This window comes from Notolabrus celidotus, chromosome 18 (genome assembly GCF_009762535.1).
Source record: "Notolabrus celidotus isolate fNotCel1 chromosome 18, fNotCel1.pri, whole genome shotgun sequence".
Taxonomy (NCBI): domain Eukaryota; kingdom Metazoa; phylum Chordata; class Actinopteri; order Labriformes; family Labridae; genus Notolabrus; species Notolabrus celidotus.
This window is the reverse complement of record NC_048289.1, coordinates 21,392,930-21,412,164: the sequence shown is the minus strand read 5'-3', so window position 1 is coordinate 21,412,164 and position 19,235 is coordinate 21,392,930. Positions and strand designations below refer to the sequence as shown.

Here is a 19,235-nt window from a genome sequence, read left to right as displayed (position 1 = left end):
TTACCCAGATCAAACTTTGCATTAGGTTTTTTAACACCTTATCAAATTAAGAATGCAAAAACTGCTTAATAAGCTCCACTATGGCATCTGAACTGTAGCACCATGCAATTTAAACGTGTGGCTCCAAAATATGAGACTACTTAAAACTATAAGACTACCTGCTTCTTTATTTATCTGTCTGAGCGTTTAAATAGTCAGTTACTCAGAACCTGACAAGTTCGTCTCAGGTGTTGTCTCTCGTATAATTGCATAATACAGTCTTAGCACAGTGAATGTTTCCTCTCTAAATATAGCAGTTACATCACCTCAAACTGTCTTCCTAACAAAAACACCATCAAATAATCAGCTTAGTAGAAGCTTGAGACTGCAGTGTCATGAGAGGGCGTCTATGGATGCTGGTGCAATCAGACATCTTACTTACACCAGCTCAGTTATTCAGGTTAAATAAAACTTAAGAGTAGGTGAAGTGTAGAGTCACAAATGTGGCAACATAATGTGTTTATTGTGTGAGGTCTAAGATGGACGGATGAGCAGTAAAAACAATTTGCTGAAAAAAAAATACAATAATTGAAAATCTGTGAATAACACAAATTCAGGATGAGGCTACAGTAGCAGTAGTGTGAGTTTCAGTGAAAAACTGTGCTGACATCTCATTGCTCACTTATGTGTACAACACATTACCAAGACTATAACCATCCTATGATAAGAGAAACTGATGACATTGGATGTTTACCAGAACATCCTTCATTTTCCTTTTATTTCTTCTTAATAACCGGATCGACGATCTTCTGTCCGGTGAGGAAGTGCCACACGCCGCCTCGGTAGAACTCATTTCCAAATGTGTAGAGGAGAGCGTTGAAGATGGGGTTTGTCTTTGCGAGGACTGGAAGCACCTGCAATCAGAAACAAAGATTTTCATCAGTGGGCAACTGATTGATAAAGTTGAATATAACAGTGGTCTCATTGTTGTTATTTTTGGCCTTCATTTCTAGAATTTCTTCAGAATTCCTGCTAGATTATTGAAAATCCCTTTATTTGGAAGTTATACTCAATTTGAGAAAACCAGAAATCCCATATTGCACATTAAAGCAGAGCTTGTGCTCAGTGTAGTGGATCAGAGTTGAACCAAGACATGAATTATTGTTTCACTAATAATTCTCTCATTTGCCTCATTTTTTTCCTGCATATAGATAAGGAAAACCTGAAGCTTTATTTAAAACTTATTTTTTTTCCAGATTTTAGTGTTTACCTTTGTGAATACAGTGTTGTAAATTTACTTTATATAAGCCCGACATACACCAACATCATGAACCAGAATTATCAATTTGAATCAAGTCAGAAACGTCTCGACTTTTGTCCAACTTTTTCAAAATTTTTACTTTACTTTTCTTACATTTAATTAGATTTAATTTAAGTATTAAATACTCACCATCCTCAACTTTGGAGATATGAGTTTGGCGTTTTCAAAGCAGGCGTAGACACACATGATGACGTATGGACCCCAGCACATCAACAGCACTCTCAAAGGCACACTGGTGTTAAACTGAAAAACAGAGGTTCACATGTTATTTTAGATACTGATCATGTCGTGCTGTGTTTAGAACTTTGATAGTTTAGTGTTGTAATTATTTAGTGGGACATAAAGGACACATTTCTATTCTGTCATTTACAGCTTAACCTCCCTGTTATGTTGCGGGTCAAATTGACCCTTTCTAAAGTTCAAAAGTCACCAAAAAAAAAATGTTAAAAGTATTTTTTCAGTATGAAACGTCTTCTGCTTGGCTTAACAGATCAAATCAACATATAAAATTAAAATGGTTCATTTCACATTTTAGGCCTTCCAAACCAGCTAAAACCAGCCTAAAAATCTGGGCAGCTGGACATCTCTCAGTAGTTTTTGCTCAAAATGTCAAACTGTTTCTTTAAAATTGTACCTGCTAATGTCATAGACTGTATAAAATATGGACGTAATATCCGTGACGTCACCCATCTGTTCCTGAACTCTGTTTTGAAGCCAATCGACGGCAGCAGCCATATTGGAAATGCGGAACTCAACCAGTCATAGTGTGACCTAAAGAGGCGGAGTGTGAGCCTCCTAACCAACATCTATGTGTTCCCGACTGGGAGTCAAGTCAGTCATGTCCTTATTTGGGCAAAAACTCATAAACTTAATATCTTCTGAACCGTCACGTTAGAAAAAAATTCACCCCCCGTACAGTGTGTGCTGATAGAGATTTTGGTTACAAAGAGCCAAGCTGATTTTTTGAACCAGGCTGTAAACATATTTATTAATGCTGCAAAGGTCGTCTTTTTTGAATTGGTGTGTATGTGGTTTCCGGTGTTTCTGCAGCCAGCCTCAAGCAGATTCTCAATGAATTGCAGTTTATAACACTTCCGCATGGGCTTCATAGTTTGAGACTGGAGGTTGCCGCTTGGCCAATGTACACTTTGCCAAAAAATACTATTAAATCTTTAGCGCATTGGTCAGGTAAGAAAAACACTAAATTCTTTTTGTGTGTTGTATCCAGGAAAGCTAAAACAAGTATGTTGGTCTAACTAAATCCAAACATCACCAAAAGCTGAACATTCTATCAAAAGGGATTGTGAGAATATTGCAGCACTGTTACCCTGTAGTGATGGATCTTCTTAAAGTGTTTGTGGATGGCATCATAGCATGACCACATGGTGAAAGCCGGGAACAACAGGTAGAACACCACCAGAGATAGCATGTATGTCACATAATCCCTGCATGAAAAGAGATAAACAGGAAAAAAATGAAATATGCTAATTGTTTATTAAAAAGCCATAATAATCTGCATTTCTTATACTTAGCGTAGTAACACCATACCTGTCCCCTTTGGTGTAGTCCAGTGTGCAGCAGGTCTTCATTGGCTCAAAGTCAAAGACGCCCCATCCCATGAGAGGAACAGCAGCCCAGAAGATGGCCATGACCCAGATGAGGCAGGACATGGTCAGAGTCGTGCTCCAGAAGAGCTTCTGTCCTGCGGAATAAACACATACATAATGTTGTTTGGATGGGTAAAGAGAAAACAGCTGTGACTGACTCCAAAGTCATTAACTTGTGCTCAGTGTATCATTTAGAAAATGTGTTTGGTAAGTAATTAATGTAGAGTATCAGGGTTTTCTTAATCTTAATCTTATTTTCCGCTATTAATTCCTTAATCCACTAGTCCTTTAGAAAATGTCAGAATTGTTTCAGACTGTTATCAAGTTTTCCTTGGGCCTGACGACTGAAAGTGCTTCTTTGGTCAAACAAACTTTTGAAACCCCAAACTTTTACTTCACAAAACAAAGAAGACCTACAAATCCTTAAATTAAGGAAGACAGAATCAGCAACCCATAGATATTATTGGTAAAAAAAATAATAATTGAAACCATTAATCATAATTAATCACAAACATTTAGGCAATTCACTTTCTTTTGATTGGTTTATTTACTATAAAATGCAGCTCCACATAATAACTCCACGTCTTGATGGTATAAACATGTTTTAGAGCAGCTTAAATGTATCAATATGAAATCAATGTTTAAAATATGCGTTTTAAAATTATAAACTTAACCATTTCTATTCAATAAAAAAATGTAAAGGGTTTCTGTTATAACAGACTGTACTGGAGAAAAGCTGTTACTCACTGGTGCAGTACTGGTGATATCTATCCCAGGCAACAGTAGCCAAGAAACTGATGGATGCCAGGATTGATACCATCCCCTGAAAACCGTGATAGTTACATCCCTCAACGCCAAACGGCCAATATCTGGAAAAACACAGCAAATTTTTGATTATGCAGATAATGTTACCTACACACAGTATTAGAAACAAAACACAGTGTTGGTACAGTTCTATTATTCAGCCACAGTAGGCTGTTAAAGCACTTAGATTACATTTTCAATAGAAAACTGTTGCATTGATGCACTAGCATCATATGTTAGCCCTCCCAAAATGAACTGTTTTCAGGTGACAATTACAAAAACACAACAATGCAGTGCTAAGGGGAGTGTAATTTAAGTCCAAGCTAGTGTACAGCCTGCCATGAGTGTTTTCCAGTAAACATAAAAACATTTTTTTATATCACACTTTGTAGGACTACTCAATATTTGCCCTTTAAAGTCTAGGTGTCAGATTTGGTATCATGTAGGAAATATCAATGGAACAGTTCTTATTTTAGAAAACTAGCTGTAACAACAGGCGGTTATATAAATCTATATTTTAATCAAATACTGAGTGTACCAATAAAGCACATTGTAAACAAATGGCTGGAACATACTTGTAACATCAACTGAGCTTGTAAACCATTTTACAGTTCTAGTTTTAAGGACTTATTATTTCACTTTACTGTGCTAACATGGCTCATTTAACCACTTCAATATGTGCTTACACAACACACACAATGAACAATGCAGGGCGGAATGAGGGGGGCTAACCAGGGGGCTAACCGGGGGCCGACTGGGTAGGTTAATCTGGCCCTGCTGATACCCAAGTTGGGCATCAAATATGACATGTAAGAGATTTAAACAGGACAAAAAATAAAACTGTACCTAATGTTGCTTCATTTTAATGCGGATCCTATTAGATAACATCCAATAAGTTAGCTTAAGAAATGTGAACTTTACACGTTGAACAAAGTAGATTGTAGATCGGATTAAAAAAACCCAAAGGCTTATTTTGCATGTGTCACAGATTGGCTCATATCTATTACTTCATAAGCCTATTTTTAGATTGCAGTAAGAAATACAGAACCCCACCATGACCAAACTGCCAGAGTATGTGAAATGCACCATAAACTCTCAGTGTGTCTTCTGTGTGATACCTGAGATAACTTGCATACGCTGCTACAAGTCCATTAATATTTAAACTGAGGTCAGCAATGGCGAGATTGAACACAAAGAAGTTACTGGGAGTCCTCATCTCCTTCACTCTGATGAAAGACAAGATGCTGATCACATTGAGGAAGAATCCCAGCATGCCTGGAAGGGGAAAAAGAAAAGGAATTGTCCTTCTGTAAAGCTGTTACTTTATTTTCAGTAGGAATTTACACTACCAGTCAAAAGTTTGGACACACCTTCTCATTTGATGGCTTTTATTTATTTTAATTGTTTTCAACATTGTAGATTAATACTGAAGACATCAAAACTATGAAATAATATGGTTTTGCCATAATCTGGATTACCACAGTAGTCAAATAGGGCTATCCATTGTGTACTAACCCTACCTCTGAACAACACAACTGATGGTCTCAAACACATTAAGAAGGCAAGTCATTCTACAAATGAACTCTTGACAAGGCTCATGTTAATTAGAAACCATTCAAGGAGACCACTTCATGAAGCAGACTGAGAGAATACCAAGAGTGTGCAAAGCTGTCATGAAGGAAAAAGGGGGCCACTTTACAGAATCTAAAATATAAAACATATTCTGGTTTGTTTAACACTTTTATGTTAATTAAATAATTCCATATATGCTCTTTCGTGGTTTTGATGCCTTGGAGTATTAATCTACAGTTTTTAAAATAAATAAAATAAATAAAAAACACTGAATAAGAAGGTGTTTCCAAACTTTTGACTGGTAGTGTATCAGCACAGTCATACAGTCATAACAAAATACTCTATTTCAAAGTTTATTTACCAACAACATGAGTTCAGTGTGGGTTAGAGTAAGTAGTGGTGCATTAAAAACATATTTTAAAGGGTTAAAAAAAAGCTGCTGAATTTCAAAGAGAGAAAGTGTGAGAAAAGTAATAAAGGATGCATGTTGAGATTTTCACAACCACAGATATTTCATGTAAACAGAGGCTTTCAGAGGTTACTGTCCCTTTAAATGGGGCCCAAACATGAATTCCTGTGTGCGCTCCACTTACCTCCAACAAGAAGCGCTGTTCCGAATGTAAACATGTCGAAATCCGTGAATCCCTCCGGTAATGTATACGCTGCCATGTTGACATGCACAAATTAAACTTCAACACAACACTTTGTTCTTCCCTGATGTGTATCGAACCGCCGTCTCCTCCAAAATGACGCTTTATAAAGGCTCTTTCACGTGAAAACGCATAAAGACACTAATCTTAATAAACCCCCCTCTCAATCCTCACAAGAATGTCCTAACGAGCACACCTCCTGCAAACTTCCGTCACGTTTGGGGTGGACAAATGTTGCGCGTTTGTTGGCGCAGCAACTGTGTCTACAGTTTGTCGATTCACTGCTCAGATGTGAGTTTGATGTTTTTGGACTGCAGCTGGAGACAGATACAAAATCTAAACTCAGCTGTTTTGGCCTTCTTTCACTAGCTGGGGGATCTTCTGTTGTTGTGCGTGAGAAGACAAGAGAATGGGAACATGGGAAATGTGGTTTTTAACCCTCCTGTTATGTTCGTTTCTTAGGGACAGCAATAATGTTCCTGGGTCAACTTGACCCGGGGCATATTTAATGATCCAAAAGTGTCCAAACCCAAAGAAATCCCAATAAACATTGTTTAAATCACATTATTAACTCCATTACTAACCATTTAAATCAATATTTAGTGCAATGGTGTTTTTTAATTCTCACAGATCATGGCTCAATGAGGATAACTCACTTTTTTTTTTAAATGAAATTCATGTTAAAACTTTTTTTTCATGTACAATGTACAATAGTTTTACATGATATAGATTTTTGTTTATTTTATTTTACATTTTGATTTTTTTTAATGTAGTGATGTTGATAAATTAACAAGAGACACCTCTTCTGTCACATGCTGCCCAGATTTTTATGCTATATTTAGCTGGTGTGGAAGGCATATATTACCTAAGATGGAAGGAACCCCTGAATACCACTAGCCTTTCATCCACTGTGACATTAAAAATGCGAAAAATAATACTTTAACCAATTTTTTTGGAGTTTTGAACTTTAAAATTTGACCAATTTGACCCGCAACATAACAGTAGGGTTAAGTGATGATATTGATGGGCTGAATTAAGGAATGGGTGATACGGGATGTGCATTGTGAAGAGACTGAATAACTGTCTCACAGCTTTTAATTAGATAAACAATAAAAAAAACTGGCAAATCATCCAGTTTAGTGGATTTTTTTCCCTTTTAACTCAAATGTCTGATTTACCTATTGGAAAAACTGTTATGAGTAAAAAAATAAAGGCAGAAATGCTGGAATATCTTTTCTGTTGCACCTCTTGAAAGAGGGATCTGGCTTCTGGATCACCTTGAAGTTTTCTTTATCTGCCTTCCCATTTGATTGCGTGTGTGTGTGTGTGTGTGTGTGTGTGTGTGTGTGTGTGTGTGTGTGTGTGTGTGTGTGTTCTTACTTATCTTTAAAAAGGGTCTGATCCAAAATTGAAAATGTATATGAAGGTAACTTTCAAACTTTTGGCTTATACATTATGACTTACAGAAAATGACTGCATACATTTGGCACATTCTGCATCAAACTCTTGATATGACAGATCTGCAAAATTCAAAGTGCAATATTTTTATTTTCCTGAATGACTTGAACGCAAAATTGCAATATTGTGAAGATTTTTCTTTGTTGAACTTGGGGGCACCAGTCTGTCCCAGCTGATGAGGCACATGCACTATGCACAAAAACTATAGTCCCTGTCGCAGTGGTCGTTGGTCCTGGCTTTGACCTTTTGCTGCATGCATGCCTGCCCTCACTCTCTACTCCCCCAATCTACTGTCTGTTTTCAGCTGTCCTGTCAAAAAAGGCAAAATTGCCCCCCAAAAAAAAAGCATTCAGTCAAAACAACTTTATCCCAAAGTGGGTCAATTTAAATAGAAAACACTCAATTACTCATTCAAGGTACTTTAATTAATTTATCTCAACATTTGTTCTAGCAGCTGTTGTTCCAAAGCAGGGTAGGACTTGGCATTCCAACACCTGAACATATATATCCTTAATTTGACCCTCTACCTTATTTCTTCTATGTGTAGTGCATTTTTTTACTAAAATGCCATGTCAAAGACATATATTCATTACCCTCTTATAGACAACTGATGTCTTGTAAATAAAAAATAGGCCCTCAGTAGTTCTGGGGGATTTCACAAACTCAGTTGCATCAACCAAAATGCTGCAGGAGTAAACTGTTAGATGTAAATTATAATTTTTTCACATATATTTCAGAGTTAAGTTATATATCCAAAGTTTAACTTACAAAATACTAAAGGTTAAAAGGTCAGTTGAAAAGGGAATGCATCTGTCCTAAACAAAAGCCTAAAAAAAGAAACACAATAGTGATGTAAAAGTGACCTTTAGCACTGCAGCAGCCTGATCTTTTTTTTTTTAATGTAACATTTGGGCAGCGTCTGTTTACATCACTAATCCGTTCTCATTAACTATGAAGTAATGATTCATCCCAGTGGACATGTGACAGACTTTTCCTTTAACTGTCCACTGAACACTTGTTGTCCGGTCCAGTTACAAACTTGTAACCCTTACAAACTTTAATGTCAGGTCTGCATTTACTGTTTGTTTAATGCTTTAAATCCCAATGGAGGGTCTTTGAAATAGTGTGTCAGAAGCCAAGGGGTACAGCATGAAAAATAAAGCAGCGTAGTGCCAATTCCACAATGCAAAGATTCAATCTAACAATCTGTTAATCTATAGCAGCTGAGTATAGATTAACAACATGAATGTAGTGGATTCATAACTTGTAATCTCTGTGTAGATGGTTTGCATTGTGTGCTCCTTCGTGTATAAAGATCTTGCAACAACTTAAGTCCACTGTGCAATAAATTTCTTCCCTCTCTTTGCAGATTATCGAGGGGCAAAGGACCAAGAAGCTAGATCCATGTCAAAAGTGTGCACCATAGAGCATCAGAATATCTTAACAGACACTGCGTCACATTTTATACCATCTTCCTGGAGGGAATGTTTTTCTCTGTAAAAAGAACATGTGTGTAATAATTTATTCTACAGTGTTTGCACCCCAGCAATGGGTTCACACATTAATACATTAGCTAACAGTTAATTACATCATCCTAATCTGCTGGTTTCACAATGAAACAAAGGTTTCAGTGTTGAATTGCATGTGTCTTGACTGACTCAAATGATCAGGAGTGAGATGCAGAGCAGAAACAAATGTTTAGTCCTGTAAAAGTATGAAGTGGTACGTAACAACATATATGAGAAATTAGTACAAACTATTTAATATTAACTGATAGATTAAACTAAGAGTCTTTTTCTTCACATCTAAGAAGCAAGATGAAATTTATGATATTTATCTTCATTAATGAGATACACATCCAATTCAATCATGCATGTAGCATGTTACAGCCAAGCAGTAAGTACGGCATTACAGCACAGCTTTGAGAGAGGGCCTACTTTTTCAATTTAATGCTACTTTAAACTTGTATTGCACTAAATTATATAAAGAAACTGTGTGGTTATTTTTCATGTTAAGATTCATATGCAAAACATATAGAATATATAATATTTGACTTCTTTAATATTTACTTGTTGTCATAACATTTGCTGTACTTTACAACATACCAGCCATTTGTGTCTAATATACAAACAACACACAAATTACAACCTTAAAGCTCCTGTGAGGAGTTTGTAGGTGGCTTTAAAATAGGCTAAAATTAAACTTGATGTCTCTTTATGACCTACAAAAGCAAAACAAGGCCACAGGCGACAATGTTGATTTTTTTCTAAACTATTATCAATGACTAAAACTGCTGCAGTGTAGTAGATGTCAAACAAGATTATTTCTTGCACACTGCAGATACCAGCCTTTGTGTAGATTTTCCAAAGCTAATATCCACAGTGAGTGATACATTTGATTGATAAAAACAAGCAGGTTGAGACTTGTTTTCTTTCTTTCTTTTTATCAGAAAATGTGACTAACACAAGTAAAGAAAAGATGCACTTTGAACCAGAAGTTCCTTGTATGGACTTGAAGTAATAATCTAAACTACCAAATGTATTGGCAATCTTATCAGGAGTGGTTTTGTGTGATTAGTAGTTGTACTTTTGCTGTCCTAAGTACACTTCCATACTGTAATTTTGATTTGAACTCAAAGACTTTTTAAAGAAGAATTTTGCATTATGTAGTCCAACTTCTCCCATTTCTATGAAAACAGACGCCTTATAAACCCTTAATTTGTTCAATTACAGGGATTAAATGTTTCTCTCACATGTTCTATGATCTTATTTTTCTAATCCCTGCTCAAAATGTGAGGCGTCCACAAAGTATCTCTGGCAGAGGACATTTTTCACAAGGAGAACGTCAGTCAACCCTTCAATAGTTTTCATGTCAAATTTTAACCGTTTTGCTTTTTCGGCACTAAAACATTTGATGACTTTTCATGAAGTGACCCAAAATACACACATATACAAAGATTTTCCTATTATCTACTTTTGTACATATGCTCCATTTTTTAATACATGGAGGCTGTTCAAAGTCAAATTCCACCCGTATCTATTGAAATGGATTAAAGATCCTCCAGTGTCATATCAAGGGAAATGGGAGGGAATCTTGAAACGGTGAAACTGTGCATGCCATGTCTGTGTGTATTTTTTTTTTATGTGAGATTAGTGCCAGAGTTCAAGGGGCATCTTTACACTGTCCCAATTACTACACCACACCCACCTTGGTTCCCACAGAGACAGTGAAAGAGTAAAACTGCAGGAAAGATTATGTATGGTGCACATGAGGAACAGATGTCATACAAAGTTCAGAGGGCACCAAGCACATGCAATGGCAAAAAATCTAAAAATAAACAAATTAGAACACATTAATATCCAGCTCACTGAGATCAGAGAGATCAGCAAGATCAAAAGAGGAGTTGGGAGCTGCCATTTTAATGACAGAGGTTATGGCAGCAAGACCTACCGCGCAAGAGGCTGTTGATGTTTGAGTCCCAAGGTAAGGTCTCCTACCTCTGCTTTAAATGCACACACTAGTTTGCACTCTGCAATTCTTTATCTTGTGTGCTAATTGTTAGTTAATGTTGAATGAATAAATAATAGTTATAGATGGTAGTTATGGAGTTTTAAGTTCTGATATAACAGTAAAGACACTGTTTAATGATTGTATTGGTTAAAGCCCAACAGTTCCAGAAAATTCTTACCATTTTCAGTTTGAATAAATTATATTTAAAATCATTTAATCATTATTGCTGTTGTGTTTTCATGTCTTTGGTAAATAAGGACATGATATGGTGTGACAGTATATGTTTTTCTCTAAAAGTGAAGTGCAACCTAAAAAATGTCCTCTACCTGCACTCTGAATCATTCAATAAAGATGAATCATCCATTTATCAATGTAGCTCAAAAGAGCTGTAGGTCAATATTTGATACAGGAATTACTAGAGAAATCCTAGCCTGGGTCAAAAGTGACCCAGACTCTTCTGCTGCTTTAAATGTGTTACTTTATACTGTGTATAACAACTCTTTAAGCTTGAACAAATGTTCTGTACAGAACATTACTTAGTTGTACATGTTTGTTGATTTGTACTTAATCTAATCTAATTTTATTTTATTTATTTCATTTTATATTATTAGTATTGTTGTTGTTGTTGTTGTTGTTGTTGTTTTGAACCTGTTGGCAATTTCTACTGTTATTATTCTCTTTAGTCACTGTCACTGTATTCATTATATTTTATATTTTACTACTTATCCTAGTAGACTGTGCAACAGGGTCACGGGAGGGGGGGAGGGGAGGGAAGGTGTTCTTATATGTTCAGAAAGAACAAAAAACAATGCATTATACTTGCTTTTTGAAAAATAGAATTAAAAAGTGACCCAGGCATCTTATATGAAAAGTATACAAGGGTTAGAATATTGTTTTTTCCATATAAAGCAATGTATTAATGAAGCCTTTAATAATAAACTGTTCCTGTACAGCCAGCCTCAGAAAGGAGCAGGATTTGTAGGACAAATGTGATTTTTTTTTTTTCCAAGTCCTGCTTATTTAGTTCAGTACTGACCTAATGGAATCAGAACAAAGACGTAATAATGAAAGAAAGAGACATGGCTGGATTAAAGGATTTGATCCTGGCGGGCAGTGGAGTCCTTAAACCTCTACACCTGTTGAAACTATCAGAGACTGTGACAGCATGTCGGCCATTCATAAAGTGTGTCACGCAGACAAAAACAGTCAACATAATATTATATAAAATATAAATCTATAGTGGAGGTAGTGTTAAAAACAGGAGACTACTCTCAAACATGTATTTAATTAAAAAAACCTGAAGGGAATAGCCTTAAACTAAAATAAAAAATATTTCTTAAGCCCAGTGACTACCTTCACGAATTACATAGTGTTATCAAGGTTGAGTAAAATAATTTAAACTTTGGTTTAAATAACAGGGATAAGAGTAAACACGGATTATGACTCTACACCGCCATCTAGTGGTCAGTCGTTGCTGAGATCATCTGAGCCATAATGTAAATAACAATCTGTCAGTGAATTAAACTTTACACAAACAACATTAAAGGATGTGTTGCTTTAATGACAGGAGAACAAATTATTTTAATTTAATCGTTAGGAGACTTCAGAGCAACTCTTTGTTTCATATCAGGTATTTATGTTGTTTTTTTTAAAAATGTTTTTATCCCTCTTATATTATTTGACAGATGTAGCCTAACTTGGAAGTTATTGACACAAATAAAAAAAATGAATTCAGTACTTCCACGAATAGAATGATTATCCAGTAGATCTGATTCTCCACGTAAAACAAAACTAAACGTGTGATTGTTATCCACGTGCAGGTGGATTAAGGGATTCCTGTGTCCTCCTGAAGCCTCCTCCTATTTTTTTTTCTTTCGTCACCTTAATGAAACATCCTATTGGAAAGAACTTAGCTGAGAATAAAAGTTACATCTATGCAGCCTATCAGCTCCCGGGGAGCAATAGCCTAATCGTGTGAATGAAAATAACCCAAGTCCTTCACTAATCCCAGCCTATCCTTTTTATCTCAGGATTCAGACCAGGCGGAGCAGTATGGAGCTGTGAGCCTGCACATCACCATCATGCATCCGATGCCTCGTTAGACAGAGCTGTTGCGATTTTTTTTTTTATAAAATCGTAGTTTAGCTGCATAGAGTTTAGTAGCGTGCAGGAGGGAAAATGAATCCACATTTTATTGCTGCATTTTGTTTGGCTTTAATTTTTCTTCCTGTGCTGAGCATTTCATGCCCTGCACAGTGCAGCTGCTTCTTCCACAAACTAAGCGATGGATCAAAAGCAAGGTAAATAGGACTTCTTTTTTTAATGTTACTGTTTCAACAGTTCTCTTTTCACTGTTTGTGTTTTATTTTTTCTTGCATGTCGTATTGACTTTAAGTACTGCTCCCTCGTACTCTGTCACTATGTATAGTGGAGGATTAACTTGGAGTTGCCATTTAATCTTCTTTCCTTGTTACTGCACAATAGCCTTACTACGTTTTTATCTTAATACAAGTTAAGCTATGAGATTTTTTCAGCCTAATAAAGGGAGAAAGTCAAACATTTTGTCATTAAATCAATTAATTTAAACTACAAATTTTCATTTTACCTTTAATATTGCTCATTTAAAATATTTCCTTATATTTAATCATGCTTGTTTGATTTTTTTTTCTTGCAGAAGTGTTCTGTGCAATGATCCAGAAATCACTGTGGTCCCTCCAAATTTTCCCGTTGACACATCAAAGCTGCGTATCGAAAAGACAGCAATCACAAGGATTTCAAGCAACAACTTCCACTACCTCAACAACCTGGAATTTCTGTGGATGTCATTTAACTCGCTGAATTCATTGAATGTGGACAGTTTTCGAGGTCTTAACAACCTGGATGAGCTCCGGTTGGATGGCAACTCCCTCACCTCCTTTCCCTGGGAGTCTCTGACTGATATGCCCAACCTGAGGCTCCTCGATCTGCACAACAACAAGATCTCAACCATCCCTGCCGAGGCCACTGTGTACATAAAGAATTTCACCTATCTAGACTTGTCCAGCAACAGTCTGACCACGGTTCCTGGGGATGTTCTCACAATGTGGCTGAGTGTGAAGCCATCCCAAGACACGGATTCTTCCAAACTAATTCTAGGTGAGGATCAAGCTGTGACATATTAGGAAACGGGAACACTTTCATTCTAAGCTTCCTTGCATGACGGCCAGTTCTTTTTCACCTGAAGCAGTTAGGGATTAGTCTAATTATAGTTATTGTGTCAGGTTGACAGATTATTTCTATTTATTTTAACTCACAACCACAAGTTCTTTGACTTAAAAATGAGTCACATGAGTTGCATGAAGGAAAATGTACTGACGATTGACATGAGGACTTTATTTTCACTCACAGCCCCTTCTCTTTCTTGGTGTCATCCTTAGGTCTTCATGACAACCCATGGCTGTGCGACTGCCGGCTGTATGATCTTGTCCAGTTCCAGAAATCCCCGTCATCTTCCGTGGCTCTCATCGACACACGGCTTAGGTGTGCTGATCCGGAGAGCTTGTCAGGGGTACTTTTCACAGAAGCAGAGCTGCAGAGATGCCAGGGCCCTCGGGTGCACACGGCTGTGGCCCGCGTTCGAAGCTCATTAGGTAATAACGTCCTGTTGCGGTGCGGCACAGTCGGAGTCCCCATCCCCGAACTGTCCTGGAGCCGCGCTGATGGCAAGAAAATGAACGGCACAGGTGAGTTCTGAACTGTTAATAGATACGAGTGGAATAGAATGATATTAATCTGTGCCTAACTCAAAGTGTCAACAAGATTTAAGCTATTCTTTTGGTCCCAGCCTGCCTAACTCAGTGGATGTCTGCTTTTTTGTCTTTCAGTTCAGGAAGAGATTTCAAAGGAGGGCATCATTTGGTCGATTCTGAGCGTGCCTGCAGTCTCATACCGTGATTCTGGGAAATACCTGTGCAAAGCAACAAACTTTGTGGGCACTGCAGATGCCATCATCTCCTTGGTGATCACAGATTCTATTAAATCAGAAGAAGTAGGCGGCGGTGTTTCAAAGAGACCCAGAGGGAAGAAACCTGGTGGCATCGGAAGAGCGGCATACCAAGAAAAACTTATTGCCAGATATGTCCCTCCTCCGACCACCACGGCTGCCCAACCCATCATCGAACCTCTCAACGGCAAAGGTGTAACTGGGAAGTACGAGATTGAGAGCTACAGTGTCTCTGACGATGCCTCTCCCGGAGGTGGCAAGGGATCTGACCCCAAGAAGGCACTGGATATGCAGAAGGATATTATGGGTAACTTAGTGGCAAATGCCTCATCCTTACAGCAAGCTCCTGAGAAAAGGATTGTGCGATCAGTGAAGGTGATTGGGGACACTGATCATACTGTTTCCCTGAACTGGCGAGCCCCGACGGCAACAAACACCACGGAATTCAGTGTCCTATATGCTGTTTTTGGCGAGAGGGACATGCGTAGAATCAATGTAGGTGCTGGAAAGAATCGGATCACGATCGACAGCCTTGTCCCAAAGACAAAGTACATTGCTTGTGTTTGCGTCAAAGGCCTGATCCCAAAAAAGGAGCAGTGTGTAATCTTCTCAACAGATGAGGCGGCCAGTGCCAGTGGCACTCAGAAGCTCATTAATGTGGTGGTGATCACGGTGGCTTGTGTGATCGCCGTTCCCCTCACACTGATTGTGTGCTGCGGGGCCATAAAGAAGCGCTGTAAAAAGCTGCTGGGGCGGCAGTCTAAGGATATTCAAGACTCATACGTCACCTTTGAGACCCTCGGGCCTGGGGGCAAAGCTAAAGGGATGGAGGGGGAGTATCTGACCAGGCTAAATCCTGATGAATCCAACAGGTTGCTATCAACAAGGTCCAGTGTTGACTCTGAGGCAACAGCAAGGACTGAGGGCCCCCCCAATGAGTACTTCTGCTGAAACCAAACCTTTACAACCTCCAGAGAATGCACTTTGTTTTCTATCAGCCTGAGATGTGAATAGATACACCTCCGTCCTCAGAGACTTAAAGATCTTCTTCTGAGGGTCTTCGGAGGACACTTATAGCTCTGTCGTTATTGGATGTATGGAATTTTTTCAGCCTTGTGGGAATAAAAACCACCATTCATTAGGTGGGCAACAAAAAGGGAAAATAGACACATTGACACAATTTCAATCTTTTCATGTGGTGTAAATGTGTTCAAATAAGCTTTTTTTTTATTCATAAAGCACTTTCAAAGGTGATGTTTGTTAGAGGAACATGTCGGGAAATGTTGCCCTACATTGTCTAAAACCCAATCTTTTTTTTCTCCATGCTGTAACCTCTGCACTGTTATTATCTTCATTTGAATCATAAAATGTTTAGGAAAAAAAAGATGAACCAGCAGCTAGTAGTCTCTTTTGTATGTTGGTATGAAGTTGATGTGCCAGGTTTACTGTTGGTTCTGAAACCTTCAACACAATTCATTTCACTGTGTGTAAATATTATTGACCTGCAATTTGTGTGTGTATGAATGTACTGTACAAAATAAATATTTTTATATTGATTTACACTCTCAAGCTTTTTTTAACATTCAAATATATATATATATGGAAACCAAGGCAAGTTTATTTATAAAGCACCATTCATACAAAGAGCAATTCAAAGTGCTTTACAGAGTTAAAAACAAAAACCAGAACAGTAACCACCAACAAAAACAAACAGCAAACACTTAAACATTTACATTTTATATGTGGCCAGTTATGTTTGGTCTACTCTACTCTCTCTCTCTCTCTCTCTCTCTCTCTCTCTCTCTCTCTCTCTCTCTCTGTGTGTGTGTGTGTTCTTATGTAACTTAAGGTACATGGTAAATAGTGTTGGGTCTTATATTATTTATTTCAATTAAAAACCAATATGTAAATGTCCATCCCCAAAAAGTAGCACAAAAATTAACTTTAAAACAAATTGATTTAAAGCTGAAATATTTATCAAAACCTTGTTTGAGTCAGTGATGGTGAAATTGTTCAGGAAAATAAAAAGGTAGTATTTTTTTTTTGATGTAACAGTAATAAGAAGTTATTTTTTTGTGCTTATACACAAGGCTAAAATCCTATTGGACAGCTCATACAAGTGAAGACGGAAAGCACCCAATAAAAGTAAGTTAGGATTAGATAAAGATTGTGGTTAGGGTCAAAACAAGCATTGATGGGGCACTGGTGACCTAGTGGTCTAAGCGCCCATCGTACGGAGTCTACAGTCCTCGTCGCAGGGGACGCCAGTTCGATTCCCGGCTGTTCGACCATCTCCTGCATGTCCTCCCCCACTCCCTACTCCCCACACCTCCCGTCTCTCCTCAGCTGTCCCAAGTATTGACAACACTTCAGTTGCGTAGGTAAGTTTCTCTTTGAATATGTCTTGAAACCTGTTTTAAATGCTAATTTTTCATCATTAGCAAAACGATTAGCCTGAGTTTACTGGTGGCAAAGTTGATTTGCTTGTTGGTTAGCCCATCCCTTTTGTCAAGAATATGTTATCAACACTCCTCCATGGGTCGCCACCTTAACGTGGTGGAGGGGTTTGAGTGCCTTAATGATCCTAGGAGCTATGTTGTCGGGGGCAATTGCCCCTGGTAGGGTCTCCCAAGGCAAACAGGTCCTAGGTGAGGGGACAGACAAAGTGCGGCCCAAAGACACCTGATGAAGAGAAAGAACAGGACTAAGTGTACCCTGTCCGGAGGGCCACCGGAGCCTCACCCTGGAGCCAGGCCTGGGGTTGGGGCCCGCAGGCGAGCGCCTGGTGGCCGGGCCTTCAACCATGGGGCCCGGTCGGGCTCAGCCCGAATGGGATACATGGATCTGTCCTCCCGTGGACTCACCACCTGCAGGGGGACTCACAGGGGTCCGGTGCGAAGAGGATTGGGCGGCGGCCAAAGGCGGGGGCCTTGGCGGTCCGATCCTCGGTTACGGAAACTGGCTTTTGGGACATGGAACGTCACCTCTCTGGTGGGGAAGGAGCCGGAGTTGGTGCGGGAGGTTGAGAGATACCGGCTAGATATAGTCGGGCTCACCTCTACGCACTGCTCGGGTTCCGGAACCAACCTTCTCGAGAGGGGTTGGACCCTCTTCTTTGCTGGAGTTGCACCGGGTGAGAGGCGGAGGGCGGGTGTGGGCTTGCTCATAGCTCCCCAGCTCTCTGCCTGTGTGTTGGAGTTTTCCCCGGTGGACGAAAGGGTTGTTTCCCTGCGCCTTCGGGTCGGGGAACGGGTCCTGACTGTCGTTTGTGCTTATGCACCGAACGGCAGTTCAGAGTACCCACCCTTTTTGGAGTCTTTGGGACGGGTGCTGGAAGGCGCCCCGACTGGGGACTCCATTGTCCTGCTGGGGGACTTCAATGCTCACGTGGGCAATGACAGCGTGACCTGGGGGGGCGTGATTGGGAGGAACGGCCTGCCTGATCTGAACTCGAGCGGTGTTCAGTTGTTGGACTTCTGTGCGAGTCACAGTTTGTCCATAACGAACACCATGTTCGAACATAAGGGTGTTCACAAGTGCACGTGGCACCAGGACACCCTAGGTCGCAGATCGCTGATCGACTTTGTAGTCGTATCGGCTGATCTGCGGCCGTATGTTCTGGACACTCGAGTGAAGAGAGGAGCAGAGCTGTCAACTGATCACCACCTGGTGGTGAGTTGGATCAGGTGGCGGGGGAGGATGCCAGACAGACCTGGCAGACCCAAACGAACAGTGAGGGTCTGCTGGGAACGTCTGGCGGAGGACCCTGTTAGGTTGGTTTTCAACTCCCACCTCCGGCAAAGCTTTGACCGCGTTCCGGGGGTGGCGGGGGACATGGAGTCGGAATGGGCCCGGTTCAACGTTGCCATTGCTGAGGCGGCTGTCCGGAGCTGCGGTCGCAAGGCTGTTGGTGCCAGTCGTGGCGGTAATCCCCGAACCTGCTGGTGGACACCAGAGGTGAAGGGTGCCGTCAAGCTGAAGAAGGAGTCCTACAGGTCGTGGCTGGCTTGTGGGACTCCGGAGGCAGCTGACAGGTACCGGCAGACCAAGCGATCTGCGGCCCGGGCGGTTGGCGAGGCGAAAACTCGGGCGTGGGAGAGGTTTGGTGAGGCCATGGAGGAAGACTTTCAGTCGGCCTCGAAGAGGTTCTGGCAAACTGTCCGACGGCTTAGGAAGGGGAAGCGGCCCTTTGTTCGCACTGTTTACAGTGTGGATGGGGAGCTGCTGACCTCGACTGAGAGTATAGTCGGGCGGTGGAAGGAATACTTCGAGGATCTCCTCAATTCCACCAACATGCATTCCGAGGAGGGACCTGAGCCGGGGGATTTGGTGGTGGGCTCGTTCATCACTGG

General features: G+C 39.8%; 2 protein-coding genes across 2 annotated transcripts; one reads left to right on the top strand and one right to left on the bottom strand.

Annotated features, from left to right (window-relative positions):
• Window positions 1-462: 462 nt before the first annotated feature.
• Window positions 463-5,952, bottom strand: rgrb (retinal G protein coupled receptor b). Its single transcript, XM_034708748.1, has 7 exons — window positions 5,877-5,952; window positions 4,830-4,986; window positions 3,655-3,776; window positions 2,849-3,002; window positions 2,628-2,745; window positions 1,430-1,543; window positions 463-893 (listed from the first exon to the last, which is right to left on the bottom strand). The coding sequence occupies exons 1-7, from the start codon at window positions 5,950-5,952 to the stop codon at window positions 756-758; spliced, it is 879 nt and encodes a 292-aa protein (XP_034564639.1). The 3' UTR covers window positions 463-755.
• Window positions 5,953-12,795: 6,843 nt separating this feature from the next.
• Window positions 12,796-16,445, top strand: lrit1b (leucine-rich repeat, immunoglobulin-like and transmembrane domains 1b). Its single transcript, XM_034708747.1, has 4 exons — window positions 12,796-13,201; window positions 13,576-14,036; window positions 14,318-14,623; window positions 14,765-16,445. The coding sequence occupies exons 1-4, from the start codon at window positions 13,080-13,082 to the stop codon at window positions 15,832-15,834; spliced, it is 1,959 nt and encodes a 652-aa protein (XP_034564638.1). The 5' UTR covers window positions 12,796-13,079; the 3' UTR covers window positions 15,835-16,445.
• The last annotated feature ends 2,790 nt before the right edge of the window (window positions 16,446-19,235 follow it).